The sequence below is a fragment of the Lissotriton helveticus genome, chromosome 7 (assembly GCF_964261635.1).
Source record: "Lissotriton helveticus chromosome 7, aLisHel1.1, whole genome shotgun sequence".
Lineage (NCBI taxonomy): Eukaryota > Metazoa > Chordata > Amphibia > Caudata > Salamandridae > Lissotriton > Lissotriton helveticus.
The window spans coordinates 535,543,250-535,560,308 of record NC_136068.1 but is presented as its reverse complement, the minus strand read 5'-3'; the positions used below and the strand labels follow the sequence as shown (position 1 = coordinate 535,560,308).

The window sequence follows — 17,059 nt, the reverse complement described above, 5'->3', positions numbered from 1 at the left end:
AAGAGTGGGAACCATCTCAGTGAGTACCCACATAGTTAAAATGATTTGCCTGTCTTGTGGAACTGTGAGGGGAAACACAGCTTCAAGTTGGTCTATGTTTTTTGGGGCAATAGAAAATGGAATCTCCACACGATTAGTGGGTCTTTTGTACATAACTGAATGAACAATTACAGGACTAACAGGCATCGCAGGCAACTGGGCTTGCACTTGCGTGCCAATTTTAGCTGGGCACGCTAACAATGTGTGTGAAATAAATTGAGTTAGATGCCTGTATAAGACACAGAGAGCATTGCACAAATTCCGTGTTTGTGTAAGATTTCAATTGCCCAAGTCAGGTTATGGGGTATATTCAGCTAATGCCGGCCAAATAGCCCCCTCATAACTGAAGGGGGCCATTCGAGCTTGCCCAGGCACATTTTGAATGGTGCCATTAAACCAAGTCTGGTGTTCTCCGGCAGTAAGAGGTATTTCAACACGTGAGTACGGTCTGTATGCAGAAGGTGCCTGTGGGACAGTGTATTCATGGTACGTGTTAGTATTGGCATCCACAACTGCAAAAGTGAGCCAAGAATACCTCAAAGCAGTATGCAGCATCTGCTTCTACTACAGAGATCACAGGAGCTTCCACATTAGGGACTCCATGTGGGCATTGCCGGCAATATTTACAGGTTGGCCATGAGAAAACAGATATGGATCCAAAGTGTAACACAAACTGGGTTTAAACCTTTAATAGTCAAGCTTGAACAACCAACAAAACTAGGTGATCCCAAAACACTGTGGATGATAATTGCCCAATCCCACGAACGTCTCCAGCAAAAGGTGCGAGGGTATTGTGGACAAGCACTTCTCAGGGTTACCACAAATATGTACCTGACCAAACATTGACAGAGCCATGTTGCAGGGATTCTGCTCAGGAACAGAACTATGCTTGGGACCATAGGCCATCAGATTGTAGGCGACTGAGTCACCATACCACATCAGTAGCTATGAGCCAGAGTCAGACGAGCTATAGTGCCTCACTTGCCCTCCTAACCTTCCCAGGGAGACAAGTGATTTGGTACCACAGAACAAAACATTCTCAACCCTTTCAGGGATCAGGGTAACAGCACACACCTTTTCGCTCTCTCACTCGTACTTGTCCAGAATACGATAAAAAAGAGGCACAAAGGAAGTTTACAATGTTTAATTCAACTATTGTGCACTTAGATGCAACAATGGCGCCACAATTAGAAAAAAAAAAATCTCAATAATGTTATCAGCATGGTTAATAAACCATATACATTAAAGAGCCCTTTCATGTTTGTTATCTGACAGATCTACCTTTACTCTCCGGGCCTGATTCACAGTACTAACTTAAGACAAAATCCTAAACTTACTACCATTTTGGTATTCACAGAAGTCACTTACTCATTTTGGTATTAACAGAAGGCACTTACTCATTTTGGTATTCACAGAAGTTAGGAGTCCTAACTTTAGTACTCCTAAATGCCTTCTCTGAGTACCGAAAGTCTTAAAGTTAGGATTTTTCTCAGTTTATGAGTCCTAAAGTTAGGAGTCCTAACTTTACTACTCCTAAACTGAGAGCAATCCTAACTTTAAGACTTTCGGTTTTCACACAAGGCATTTAGGAGTCCTAAAGTTAGATATTGGGGGCTGGGCATTATCCGGTAGCCTGGAAAACTGCCTCAATTCTGCCACTCATAAAAAAACTAATTTAGATCGCAGTGATCCCAACAACTACAGACCCATCTCCCGCCTCCCATTACCGGCCAAAATTCTGGAGAAGGCCATGAACACGCAATTAAGCCTGTTCTTGGAGAACAACAACATTCTGGACCCCTCTCAATACGGGTTCTGTTCGGGTCACAGTACGGAGTCCGCCGTGATTAAAGCTAAGGAGGAGGTGCGTGAGGAGATGGGTCAGGGAGGCTCTGCCATTTTGATCATGCTGGATCTGTCGGCCGCCTTCGATACGGTCCATTATGAAATTCTGATGGATCGTTTATCGAAGGCGGGGGTCAGGGGTGAAGCCTGGATTTTGTTAAGATCTTTCTTGGCCAACAGAGTACAATCTGTAGAGCTTGGGGGGGGGCAAGATCTCAACCATTATCTCTTCCCTGTGGGGTTCCCCAGGGCTCCTCACTTAGCCCAACACTCTTTAATGTGTATGTAAGACCTTTGGCTACCATCATAAGATCCTTTGGGTTATTGTTAACCTCATACGCTGGTGACACTCAGATCGTGTTATCTTTGCAGAGAGGCAAAGAAGCCGATAAGGCCCCAAGCTGCCACAATTGTATGGTGGCAATAACCAGCTGGGTGGCAGCAAATTGCTTGAAATTGAATGACAAAACAGAGGTGATGATTTTTGGGAATAATCCCAACCTCTGGTCACCAGCCTGGTGGCCCAGCGATAGGGCCCTCCACCCCTACTAGTCTGGAAGGTCTAAAACCTGGGTGTGATTGTAGATAAAACCCTCTCCTTTGGTGATCAGGTTAATAGCGTGGTATCTACTAGCTACTTTATACTGAGAACACTTAAGAAAATAAAACCCCTCCTCACAGATGAAACCTTCAGAACAGTAATATCAGTTCTCGTTCTTTCTCGCCCGGATTATTGCAACAGCTTGTATCTGACCATCTCCAAGAAACATCTTAATAGGTTACAGATGGTGCAGAATGCGGCGGCCAGGCTGCTTACAGGCACTTCGAGGTTTCTGTCAGTTAGAAATGGGTTACGTCAACTCCAATGGCTCCCGGTTAAACACCGGGGCCAATTCAAAGCCCTCTGTATGGTTTTTAAAGCCCTGAGGGGGAAGGGCCCGGAAGATCTAACAAAACATATCCAATGGTATGTCCCAGGAAGAGCACTGTGCTCAATGGGAGCAAAGAGGGCTGCCGTCTCAAAGACAAAAAAGGCGAACTGGGGCGGGAAGAGCTTTGTTTTCAAAGATATTTCGGCGTGGAATGAGCTTCCACTCTTTCTAAGGTCCGCCATGGAATTTCTACCGTTTAGAAAAGGCCTGAAAACCTGGTTGTTCCCAGTTTAGCTATGGTCCGCTGCAGGTTTTTGGGCGCCCCCTAGGCAATAGTGCACATCGCCAGGACACCTTTGGGTAGCAGCGCGCTTTATAAGCTGATATAACATAACATAACTCTATGAGAGTGTTTTTTCCGAACCCCTGTCCTCAGTTATTTGACAAGCTATGTTTATTCAAAACAGCAGCTGCATTCTTTTATGTCTAGGTGCTAGTGTCTGGCAAGAGAGAATAACACGGGGCAATGTTGTTTGACCTTCCCTGGGCTGTTCATACTAAATCCCAGGAAAAGAAAAAAATGTTTAAACATTTGCTGGTCCTGTGTGAAAATACAATGTGGTACAAAAGCAAGCGTGATATTTAATAAAGTGTACAAATTAAAAGTGGCCAACGACATGCACAATTAGGTTAACCAGGAAAACGACAATGGGCCATACAAGAAACACACAACACGTTTGGGGCCTTGCTGTGGCTGTTAAATGAGACAACAGGCCACTATTAATAGATTGTGGGTTGGAGGAGAGAGAACCGGAGGCGCCCTCTCTGTTAATTGCACCATCTGGTGGGTCAGATTCAAGTAGTTGTCCTTGCTCTAGGGCGAACCCCGCAGATGCCTCAGAATGATCAAAGATAAGATTAAAAACGGTAGGAAGGTCACCTGCATTCATTGGATTAGACAATGTGAGACATACAGGTACTATACAGGGGACTGTAGTGTCTTGTGACATCACAGATGTACCTGTCTGTGAGGGAGACAGTGAGGAAATCCAATCAAGAAGAGTGTCCAACTTTTCAGGTATCCTTCCTGGCGATAGCGTAGATGGTAGATGTGCAGGAGCACGTATGGTACACAGCAGTTGAATCTGACCAGACCCTGGTAATCAAGTTATTCAGGGCAAAGAAGTTTGGTATCAATTACCACATGGATTGCTAGTGCGCTGAGAATATCTACTTGATCATCATGTTTGTCGGAATGATAGGACTGGCTCTTCTGTATTGTCTCTGTAGTCTGCAGAGATGGTCGTTTTGCCAGGTCTTTACTGGAATACTTTTTGATGTGATTGCTTCCGCAAACACACTTTTTTAGAACTACGGCTTGGTACTGATAAACAAGGTGAGGAATCAATAAGTAGAAGTATACACCTGAATAAAATGTTACTTGCCTTCTGTAATAATCTTTTAAATATATATAATTACCTGCAGATTCCTCACTGGCCTACCCCTCTCACGATTAAGAGCAGTGGTCTTGCAGATTTTGGAAATAAGGTCCCATGTTATTTCCATTCTGTACTCTGCCATCATTCTATCCGTTTTGTTACTCTCATCTCTGTCCCAGAATGTTTGGAAAATGGTTGTTAAATGACGTCAGATCATAAAGTGGCACCTTATATGCCTCTCTGATGTAATGTCTGAAGGAGGACCTGAAGCCCTGACTAGCCAGGAGCTAATAGAAGTGTTATGAGGTCCAGTCTAGTGCCTGGAGGAATTCATATGGTGAGGAATATGCAGGTAGAGCATTCATCAGAAAGATTGTAATCAAAGGTACATTTTTCATTCATAACTGAACTGCTACTACACATACATAGAGATAATACTATTGATCCCAAATCTGCCTGACCAGAGATTTCTTGTCTCAGTTCTTTTTTTTTCTTGTCTCAGTTTTAATCCAGCTCATATTTAGCCTGCGTTTGTTGAACTATCTCTTGAAGTTAAGCAGCATCCATATTTATGTTTACAGACTGATGTCGGGGGCCCTTTGGTGTGCAACGAAAACGGAACCTGGTTCCTGGCGGGTGTCAATAGCTTCATGTCTGACGCATGTACAAACCCGGTCAGTCCTCCCGTGTTCACTGAGGTGGCGGCCCTTGCCAACTGGATCCAGGCGAAGATATCCGGGGCTTTTTTTGTCAACCAGACAGTCGAGGTTTCTAATGAAATAGACAGTGACAACTGTACGGCAGCGATTGACCTATTAGGTAAGTTGTATATGTGGACATTGCGATTGCTGCTATGCAGAAAAAAAGTTTACTTTAAGTCCTGAGAGGAATGTATGTATGTAATGTTTTCCTAAGTCACAGTAAAAATCCGAGCCTAGAAAACTAGGTGTACCAGGCAGGTTTCACTATGTTTTAAAAGTTTAGCCATAATTTTCATTTTTCTTCGCTGAGACCTTATCTTCTCTTCTCCTTACATTAATTGTGATGGAATTAATGTAGGTTGCTTGATGACTTCTGGAAACAGTTCAGTTCCTTGAGGTTACTTGGAACATACAAAGGCATATTCAATTCAATTCAAATAGGAATGGGATTGACAGTAGGGTTCTCCCACAATGGACCCAGGCCCATTACGGTGTAAACAGCTTTAGCCTCTCTCAACCATGGAATTTTATTGGCTGTATCCGCGTCTCAGACTTCAAAGAGGGCCTGGGCATACTGGGAGAGTTCCGGCGTAACCCAGAGTCTCCTCCAATATGCCACTGGTCTAAAGCGCGCCACATCCTCAAGTCGTTGACAGCCCAGATCATAGTAAAGGGGCAGGAGTGGCGTAGATGGCGGAAGACCAACTAAACCCCTCACAAACTTATTTTGGGAGTTCGCCAGTTGTGCAATGTTACCGAACCCCTAAAGTTCAGCCCCATTCAATATAGATGCACTTATTTTGGTGTTATACATTTTAATTGCGGTGGCAATAGGTTTTGTAGCCGAGAGGCGCAATTCCCTAATTAGTGCTCCTGCTAACTGGGCATGTTTGGTAACCAACTGGTTGATATGAGGTTTCCATTCTAGCCTTGAACCCAATGTAATACCAAGGTAGGCAAAGGGTTGGGTCTGTTCAAGAAATTCTCTGTTCATAATAGCCCTCCCTCTCACAAGCTTTTGCATGTGCATGACCATAAATTTGGTCTTGATCACATTGATGGTAAGGCCATAATCTTTGCAGAACACTTTTTGGGTGCCCAATGGCCTTCTGTAGACCATGTTGCGTTTTGGATATTGAGAGAGTGTCATCTGCAAACATTAGCAGGGGTATCGGTATTCCATTCAACTTGGGGGCATCCGTAGGATCATTCTTGAAATAATCGATAACCCTGTTAATGTACAACTTAAACAGTGTCAGAGCCGGAACGCACCCTTGCCTTACCCCTCTAGGGATCGGGAACCTGTCTGTAGCTTTGCCTTGCTCTCCCCACCAGACCTGAGCAAAATTGTCACTGTGGAGTTTAATCAAAAAGGCAAGTACATCAAGTGGCATACCTTGTTCCAGGAAGACACTCCACATCTTAGAACGCGGTACCAAGTCGAAAGCCGACTTAAGATCGACAAACGCCACATAAAGAGTGCCACCTCTAAGGATTACCACCCGGCAGTAAATCAAAACGAATCTAAAGGCCTAATCTATGGTACTCCTGTGTGTGCGAAACCCGGCCTGGAGAGGGAAAGAATATCCTCCTCCTCAATCCAGGTCTGGATCCTGGACAAAACAAGGCTGGCAATCACCTTCTGGATGCAATCAAATGAGCCTAATCGGCCTATAGTTAGCTGGGTCAGATTGATCCCCCTTCCTAAAGATGGGGATTATCTAGGTGTCGGGTATGGGAGAGCCTTTTGCGATGGCATTAGCCAGGGACTGGGTGTATGGTGCCCACACTCCTTTCTTATGTATGAACAAATCGGCAGGGACACTGTCCAACCCGGGAGCTCCACCCTTTGGGACAGAGCTAAGTATTCTATCTACCTCGTTTACTCTGAAGTGTAATGGTGTGATGTCAAGAGGAATGTTGGGTATGTCGAGGCTTAACCCCTTATCAAAGGATGGACAGGCAAACTGCGTCTTAAAATGCGAGACCCACAAATCAGGAGGAACATAGTTTTGTGGGTGGTCCCTAGGGCACCCCTTCCCCCATTTCACCAAATCCCAGAAAACACCCATGTTCCTGACTCTGCTCACATTGTATAGCTCCGACCAGTACTATTCATTCCATGATCGCTTTGCTTCGTATTGGGCTTTCTTATACCTCTCCCTTGCAGCTTGAATCCGATCCCTGGCTTTTGATCTAATCGCTAGGGCTAAAGATTTGTATGCGACCCTACAGCTTTTACCATACCATGTTTCCGCCCGGATTTTAGGCCTGCGATTGGATTTACAGACTGCTATAATAAAAAAATCCCTAAGCCTATTAAAACATGTTGTATGTATTGGAACAACTTTTAACGCCATATCCTGGTCTGTAATACAACTCTGAAGCTCTAATGTTGCCTTTGCCACAAGTTCACTCATTACAACTATATGGTCCTCCTTAAGAAGACATTCTGTCCATTTTACCCTCCTGTTATCATAATAATAAATATCAATTGTGCTAGGTCTAGATTCAGACAGCTTTTTCCCAAACAACTCTACAGGTAATATAAGTGGATTATGGTCGCTTTCTACCCGTTTTAATACAGCCATATCCTCAATAGAGGACCATACTCTTTGTTAAAAAGAATGTAATCTATACGGCTACTATGTATCACGTTATCAAACGTATGATCACCCTCCTTATCTGACTTTGTTCTACCATTTGCCGCCCTAAGCCCCTGTTCCAAACATAAAGCTTTAAGCTGTAATGCAGCTTGAGACCACTTCTTGATAGGAGGTATGGTCAGTTACGGAATATCCCAGGCAAGATCTTCCTCCAATTTAAGTTCAATATCATTGTTATCTAGTGGTTCAAAGCAGCAGTTAAAATCTCCAGCTACAAGCATATTCCCCTTGCCTTTGTAATGATTAAGATGGGAATCTAACAGGGAGACTGTCTCTGAGGATTTGCCCCCGGGCTTGCCCCTAGCATATGTATTAAAGATATACAGATCTCTACATTTGGGGCTTTGGATTTTAATAAATAGAATGTCGCTGCTCCTAGAGTCCAGCTGGGTAACTTTATAACTATCATCCTGTCTGACCCAAATGGTCAGACCCCCCATTAGTCTTCCCCTCAGAGGTTGCTGCGTTATAGAAGTTCAGAAAACCCAGTCTATACTGCGCTTCCATTTGCCAGGCCTCCTGGAATAAAAGGACATGATGGTTGTCTATAAACGATAGCCAATCTTGAGGTACTAATTTGTTCTTAAGGCCTGCAATGTTCCAGGATACTAAAGATTGTGCTATTTGCACATTACTAGCGTGATCACTTATCTGGGGCTGGCTATCTCCGGAAACATAATTGACAGTCATAAGACCTAATACTGGGGTAACAACATCTAGACTCCGCATAAGATGGAGACTGCTTGTCTCTGTTTTGTCCATCTTATTTTCAATGGCGTCACTATTACACTCCGAATGACCCTGGATTGGTAAGACAATAGCTTCATCACTTATTGTGTCAACATCGCCATGCCCTTGTAGAGTGGCTAATCCCGGAATTTTGGGGTCTGTTAGAATGGGCAGTTAATCATTTTCATCCAGTCTGCTCAGTGCATCGAAACTATTAGAAACCGCAATTGCCCTATTAATATCACTTGGCTTATTACTCATTTGCCTGTAGCTTATAGGATTATTGTATGTGTCGGGAGAGTAGAAGAAACCCAACCGGAGGATATTAATATCCTCCTGATTTGGCCAAGAGTACGCTGCCCAGTCCAATATATCCCTAACCAGGATTGGTGACCTAAAACTAAGCACACTGCAGTCACCTAAACCTTTCTGGGATCACCCCACCCAGGGAACCCTTCTAACCATCATAAAATGCTGAAAAAGATGGTTACCTAGCCCAGTTTTGTGATTCAGATAGTGAAGTGACTTATTCTTAAGGGAAGACCAATGCTCCTCTTCATAGGGTGAAAGTTTCAGTGCATTTGCAAGGATAATGGTATATGGCGTGGCCTCAGGTGGAAGATGTAGGGAGGCTCTCGATGACAGCTCATTCTAACAGCCCTTAAATTTGCCTATTGGGCCCTGTGGTCCTACCCTGCCCCTAAGTTCGGGCTGTGTTTGTTGTTTCTGTTGCATCTGCATTGGAATTACGGGGAGGCTTGCCAACCCACTGCCCTCTGAACTAGTTGGAAGTCTTGGATCATTTTCCTTTGGCTTAATAGTCTGACTAGTTCACTGACTAACGGGTGGATCTTTAAATAAGTGTTTCTCTAATATACTTAGCCTATGGGAGATTGCGTCTAGTTTTGCCATTACAGGGTTAATCAATACTCGAAGACTTTCTTCGAGCTGATTCACTAAATCCGGTGCCCCTTGAGAACAATTAGGGCCCTGGACAGCCACAGATGTAATCGAACTATTTGTGCCCCCCTCGAGCCATCAGAGATGATAGATGACACCACGGGACTTCCCTGCTCACATGCAAGATTCTTATTCTTGGCCTGCGTTGAGATCTGTGAACTTGATTTGGGCGCCCAACATGCTTTTCTCTTTCTTGACTGTTCTTTCCCTTTAGTTCCTTGTATAGGTTTTAATTGCCTAGTACGGGTATGTGGCGGGGAGGGATCCAGGATTGTACTGAGGAGTTGGCATATTTATTAATTACGCATTGATTGGTAAAATGCTCATTTAAATGATACTGGAAATGCAATGTGAAGTAAAAGACAAAATGCCCGTGTTAGGCCGATGTTAAAAGGGACACATATAATTTCGATATGTGCGTAATTGAGTACCTCCAGTTAGTGGAATTATGACTTTTGTGCATGAATGGGTCCACTAAGATCCACGTCCCCCAGACTTGCCTATCTTTACCAATGTAAAAAGGCCCAGAAAATACTGTTTTGTGCAGAATATAGAGCAGTGAGCACCAACATTTGCACGTTATGTCCCATCTTGCTGTCAACATTTTTAATAGGTAATAATTACTGCATGCAATTCATTCTAAGCCCCTTTGTGTCGTATTTTATTCTGTACTGTAATTATCGAAAAGGAAACTAGGCCATTTGTAATGAAATTTTGTGTGTCTGAAACACACACATGCAGATCTAGAAGCGAAAATCACTTCTATAAGTAATAATGCGTAAATCTGTGGAATTGCACAGTGGCTTCCAGTACGAATTGGGGGTGGTGATGCGGGGAACTTGTAAAACAAGATTTGCAATGCAATAGGTCTCGCAGTTACGAGAGTTTATGCTAATGACATTGCAAATAACAATGCCTTTTATTTTTGTTTTCTTTTTAAAAACCTAAATAAAAGGCATTGTTCTTTACAATGCCAATAGCTTAAACTCACTTAACTTTCGAGACCTATTGCATTGCAAATGCTTGCTCTATTAAGGCCTTTGGTCTGATACTGATCCGGCAACTGTAACAGTTTATCCAGTTTTCCCACTGTTCGTACACTCAAACGTTCAAAAGGGCTCTGGAATTGGCTATAGCTACAGCTCTCTTCAATTTCAGGCCTACCTCTTACAGACACTTTCTTGCAGTTGTGACTGTAAGGGAGTCTGGTTCCACAGAAGCATAGCTGGATTGTGGGTTGTGTAGAAACGACTTAAATACTTTCTAAATTCTAGTACGACTGCTCTATAAAGTTGCTGATTTTGCTTTCCTACTTTGTAGTAAAACCTGTGGTAAAACCTGTGGTAACATAGGTATCAGTTTCTCCAAGACATAAGACTTTACGTTTCTAACAGGTAACAAACCTTTCTGTTCTACGAATTTTGTAGAATATAATTCTGTATCATTCAGTGGGAAATGTACTTCTTTCTATGTGTTGTCAAATCTACGCTTCCTCATCTCTTACTGGTCATTTTCATTCTCACCCCCTAGTGAACGTGGTGGATGATTTTCACGGTCTTAAATATGTCAATCTTTCTGCGCCTTATAATCTAGAAGTAGTTGCTTTACTTTTTCCTTATGCTTTAATATTTCAATAACCACCCCCCTTGGTCTTTATGTCTAATGGTTTCAGTGACATGTGATAGCCCAAGGTTTTCTTAAACAGGTTCTCCCCTCACGAGCATTTGAGAAATAAGGGGGTGTAAAAGAAGTATTTTCAGTATATCTTTCAATAAAGCGTATGACCATTTTTTTAAAGAAGCACATAGACTCAGTTTTGCCGTTCTACCAGCTCTCAGACAGACATTACTCACCCTACACTCAGACAAGTCACCCCTCACTTTAGTTACAGACGCATATTGTTTTGCTCACACACACTCACACACATACTGTTCACCCAGCACTCACACATGCAAACCCTTCATCCTGTACTCATACAGTGTACACACACACCCACTGGACTCTCATTGCTCACTCAGCAGTCATACAGGCACACCGCTTACCCTGCACTCACACAGGCACAACGCACACCCTGCACTCACACAGCGTCCTCACTCACTCTGCACTCTTGAAAGCACATTACTCAACCTGCACTCACACAGTATCCCTACTCACACTGCACTCAAACTCGTGCAAGCTTCTCATTCAATGTCTTGGCATAGGTGCAGGGAGACCAGGACAGTTACTCACTTCAGACGGTAGGAGAGAACGACGAGAGTCTGTCCCTAACCAGCACTCATGCTTTCATTTTGTTTCAGTTCAAGAGGGAAGTGTGCCACTGGGCATCAGCATGGTCTATTTATCTTTCAAACTAATCAATGAATATTAATGGAATGGAATTTAATTTACTCTGCATATGTCCGTGAAAAGGGCATAGGCTAGTGTAATTGCTGCCTGATGTTTACTTCTCTCTGAAAGTCAATAACATTTTAACTGCTAGCCGGTGTTTTGTCGTCTGTTTAAAGAGCCTGCAATGGCACCAATCCAACAGATGTCCCTTGTGAAAGTTGCAAAGGAAACCTGTGCCGCTAGCTGTCCTTTCTTGATGAAGTAAAGCGCTGCAATACCAATTCACAAAAGAACTGAAAACAAAAAAACAAAATACCCTATTGATGTGTGTTCATGATATAGGGCCCGATGTAGGTGGCCCATTACCGGTCGGTAAACCCGAAATTCGGTAAATTTCAGACTTACCGACCAGTATTGAGCCATTTCTGATGTAGGGGATGATTCTGTAAATACCGATTCGGTATTTACCGAATCGGTAAATCACATGGAGGAAGCACTTTTAAGAGTGCTTATGTGATGTAAGGATTCGTTATTTACCACCAACTATCAGTTGGTGGTAAATACCGAATACCTTTGAAAATGCAGATCTGTGCATTTTCAACAGTGCCATGTGGCAGACATACATGCCCTCAGGGCATGTATGTGTGCCGCATGTGCACACAAGCACTATTCAGGGGTGCAACAGGGTGTCATTGTGACACTCTGCCACCTTTGAATCTTTCCCTATTTTCCCGAATCGGTATTTACCAATTCGGTATTTCACATTCATTCCTATGGGCCCCCAGGCCCATAGGAATGAATGGAAATTACCGAATCCCCGAATCGTACCGATTCGGTAATACTTACCGAATTTTTTGCTACATAACATTTACTGATTGTAAAATAGAGAATCAGTAAAATTAGGTATTTTATAAGAATCATAAATGATATTTACCTACATCTGGCGCATAGTCCTAAATTACAACACGTGCATGTCATAACACCCTCTTGTCCCTAATTCCCCCGAGACGGCTGACTAAAGTTGTCGAACTGGAGCATCCTATCGGATGCACTCCAGCTCGACCTAAAAAAACATTAAGGATATAGATAATGAGATAATGCACTCTATAAGTGCCATTATTTGGAAGCTACTAGGACCCGTGCCCGCTGATGGCTAATTCCTAAACATACTCCCATGCATGCCATCAGCAACATATTAGCAAGATCCCAGCTACAGGAACCGAAGCAAAAATATTATATATTGATAAATCTCTGCACAGTCTTGTGCACAGAACAATGAACAGACTGCTTACCAGAATGTCAGCAAAGAAGTGCAGTACCCCTGATCTCCGAGAAATTAAAAGGTGTCCAATGGTGCTCGACTACTAAGACCTATCCATAATATTACTTCAACTCCAGAGGACATTTATGCCCATGGCAAAATACAACAGCAAATGGCTAAAAAAAAGTTTACATACATGCTAAAAACGCAAGAAAAACAATTCCTTCCTACCAATGGATAGCATTGTTCAGCTTCCCAAAAATCTGATTACATAGAGTATGCATTATACCTCCAGAGATGTGACCCAACGAAAAGTAGGACAGACCGTTTAAGATTTATCCACTGCCTCAGAGACCTGCAAGTTTAACAAGGGCTGCTGATATACTCAAGAACCAGGTAGTCAAGTAAATCCCCAGTTGCTTAAGGCTGACAGATGGAAAGGAAATGTCTGTAAAATGTGTACTTTCACTGAGGTACAAACACTACCTACAGCAAAATGGGAGGAGAAACATACAATTAACCCTTTCCTGGTTTATGAAAAATAAAGATTAGAAAACCTAAATAGGGCAGCCAAAAATGTATCATAAAACCAAAAACCTAAAGGGGTTATTCTAGGCAAAAAACCAAAAAAAAAACAGACATCCTAGCCACTAAAATTAACCGAATACATTTGATCAAACGGTTTACTTGATGGAAGGCGTGGGCAGTGACCCACCCCCTGACAATGCAACCCGCCGACACAGTCGTGCCCAACCCACTGCAGAGTTCGCCACCAAGATGTGTACCGTCAGAACCTTCGGACACACAAGAAAATTGAGAAACCGGTCAATACTACCCCAAACTAGTCCATGACTGGCATTCGTCCGCAGCGGCAAAACAGAGCGCGGGGGGGGGGGGAGAGGACACATGGAAGGTTAACGGGCAAGTTTGCAGATATACAGACCGCCCACCAAAAGCAAAACTACTAAGTATTTCATTGACTCCACTGTGATACAGATGCGGTAGTTTATTGCCTCAACCCCTTGTATATTTAATTATTTTCTAACACTACAAGGTGCTAAATTTAAGGTAAAGCCTGCAAGCAGCAGCAGATCTGCTAAAGCAGCGACCTCTTTTGTACCCCTGAGGCTGAGAACAGTTACTTTGACAATAGAACTCGGAAAGCTAGGTTGAGTTTGGTGCGTGGCAGAGCTTACACGTGGCTTTGGGGAGGGTATCCTCTAACGGACGTGTGCTGACAAGGCACATGTAAAGGCAGTAATTAACCCTATTAAATAGCGAGTGCACCCGGAGGCAGGCCGATGGAAGGCAAAAAATTTGAGTAGTATTGGAACAGCAGAATTTAAGTATTACCTGCAGGACTGTCAGAGAAGGGTGGTAGCAACGGAAGCCTCAGAAACAGAGTCAGAAGGGCGAGGTAAGTGTAACCGTCTGGGTGATTACATGCATGATTTAACAATGTATCTACTGCATTACGTAGCTGGTACACTTTGAAAAGGGGAAGACATTTAAGCTAAGCTTCATAGCCTCCAAGCCTCCCGTTGGAAACAACCAGTGGGCGTAAATATGCACTTATTGGGACAGAATCCAAAGGCAGAAAGTATGGCCTCTACAAGATCCAAGACACCCAATTACAAAATAAACAACAAACAAGGATGTAATGGGAAACTCACCAAGTGAGCTGAAGAAAAATCTCATAAAGAGCTCAACAATAATGGAGGCAGGGGGGACAATCGGTAACAAACATTTTGTGGACAAACATTTCAAATTTAAAAAGCAGGTATAAATAAGCAAGGAAATCAGCCCCCCTGAATCATTCACAGTTGGTATTCGCACTCTCAAAATGACCACACCTAAAAGCTATATCAAACGAACCGAGGCTTGTGGGGTTCACTAATGACAGAGTAACAAGGAAACAAAAGTACTTCAGCCTTATTGATTACTCCGTGGTTCCTGTTAGGCGGGAGTCGGAACTGGGGCACAACACTGTGTGGCGTGCACAATCCCGGGCGGAAGTCAGGCAGGCCGGGGGCGGGACATCAAGACACACCGGAAGCCCATGCAGGAGCCTACCCAGCACTGGGACGTGTGGGCAGGAGGACAAGGGCGGCTGGCGCTAGCGGGGCTCCCGTGAGGTGAGAGAGCCCCGCACCGAAGGAAGAGACCGCCGCCTGCAACGAGCCCTCGCCTGGAGAGCTGGAGACGAACCGGTGAGTAGGGGCTTTGCTGAGCTGCGAGGGCAGAGGTGTGTGTGTGCGCGTGCGGCGGGGGGGCTCTGTATGTGTGTGAGCGTGCGTGTGTGTATGTGTCTTGGAGTCTGTGTGTATGTGTGTGTGTGTATGCGTGTGTGTGTTTAAAAGAGACCGATGACCGTGGGGGGGAGGGTGTGTGTGTGAGCGAGCGAGTGTCTGTCTGTCTGTGTGTGTAGATGCGCGCGCATGTGTGCCAACTCCAAGAAATCAGAGCCGGGGATGTGCACGGCGCGGCGCGGGGCTGGACGTGCGCGTTCGCGCACCCAAATCCAAAAGGAAATGCTTGTAACACCCTCTTGTCCCTAATTCCCCCGAGACGGCTGACTAAAGTTGTCGAACTGGAGCATCCTATCGGATGCACTCCAGCTCGACCTAAAAAGAAGACAAAAAAATTTCCTCCTCGCCGCATCTCTCCTCTGTCTTCCTTGATCCGGCCAAATTAGGAAGCACATCCAGGCTCCCCTAAGGCAATCACAATGCTGCAACGCAGCATTGTGATTGGTCTGAGCGCCATGGTTCGAAGCTCAGACAGGCAATGGAAGACTGGGCATGATCTCCACCCAGGCTGCAATACAACCTGGGTGGAGAGCATGCAAAGTGTGCATGACTGTTTGGCCATCCTGAGACGGCCAGCCAAACAGTCATGCGCACTGACAGAGTGCTCACCACTCCTCCCCTGCTCTGTTAGCAGAGCAAGCCCGCTCCATCCTGCAAAGCTGCAGCAGCAGGAAAAAATAGAATGATAATAACATCAAGTTATTATCATTTTATCTTTCCTTTATTTCACTCCTGCAAAGCAATGGGGCGGCACTCCTCTGCCTTATCGGAGGAGCAGTCAATGGAATCGCAACTCGTGTATATTAGGCATGAAGACTTCTTAAGTTGTCGGCAGCAATCTTTTAGGATTATGGAGGGAATGCCACATCAGTTTATGGAACATTGCATGGAAGACTAAGAGAAAATCCTATGTAGGTCTTGTAGGTGTACAGCACAGCAAAGTGTGGGCTGTATACTTCTCGTCACAGAAACAGGTGGCCAACCGTTACATAGGAACTCTATATAGGAGGTAATCGGGTGCTATGAGGTGTTATCCGTATAATGGGTTGAGTCGATGTAGCATGTGAACAAAAAATATTTAAGTATTTTTGCATTATCTCTCATTTGGCTGGTATAATACATTTGTAGAATGTTAGAGAACTGCTGCGATGTGTCGGTGTGCTTGAGATGAGACATGAGCTTATATGAATGGAGTGGGGGTGTTTTGTGTGATGTTGACTCTGCCCAGAATTCAGGATGATGTGAGGGCGGACAGTATATGGCTTTTAGTGGAAGGAAATTCAGATCTTTCTTTGCATGATGTTGGCTTTGAGGTCCAGAAGACTTCCTGTGTCTAATAGACAGTGGCGGAAGGTAAGTACAGCTTAGAGGGGGCGGGGTGCTCACACACACACACTCACTCACTCACTTACACCCATGCATTCACATGCCGACACGTGCCCGCACACCCTTTCACAACACTCACTCACAAATACACATACATTCATACATACATGCACGCACCAAAGAGTCAATTAAAATACAACACTTACCTGCTGCAGCTCTCAGGGAGGGAAGCCTTGGAGGTGCCAAGAGAGTTGGGACTGCTGCCTCCCCCGGGGGGGCAGCAGTCCCTAACTTGTGACAGAGTAGAATGGGGTCAGAGAGATTGCTGACCCTATCCACTCTGTGACGAGGTGTCAGTGATAGACCCTCTGCACTGGGCCCTCCAGGGCTTCAAACTGAAGCACCCAGGTACCAGGATACCACTGACCCTCCACCTCGTCATGAAGAAGAGGACCTCGAGGACCTTTGCTGAGCTGAGTAGGTCACACCCACAAGACCTGTGACATCCTCAGCTAAGTAAAGTTCAGCTCAGGAAGCCAGGAGCCAGCACATTTAGCGCATGTCTAGTTCCTGGCTGCTTGCCC

At 44.4% G+C, this 17,059-nt stretch overlaps 1 protein-coding gene across 1 annotated transcript in view; it reads left to right on the top strand.

Moving 5' to 3' along the window:
• LOC144769151 (transmembrane protease serine 9-like) overlaps positions 1 to 17,059 on the top strand; it is a 1,211,004-nt gene that overhangs the window by 588,023 nt on the left and 605,922 nt on the right. Inside the window, exon 10 of the mRNA XM_078653156.1 lies at positions 4,777 to 5,014. Coding sequence (XP_078509282.1) covers positions 4,777 to 5,014 — 238 coding nt within the window. The remainder of the gene's footprint in view (positions 1 to 4,776; positions 5,015 to 17,059) is intronic.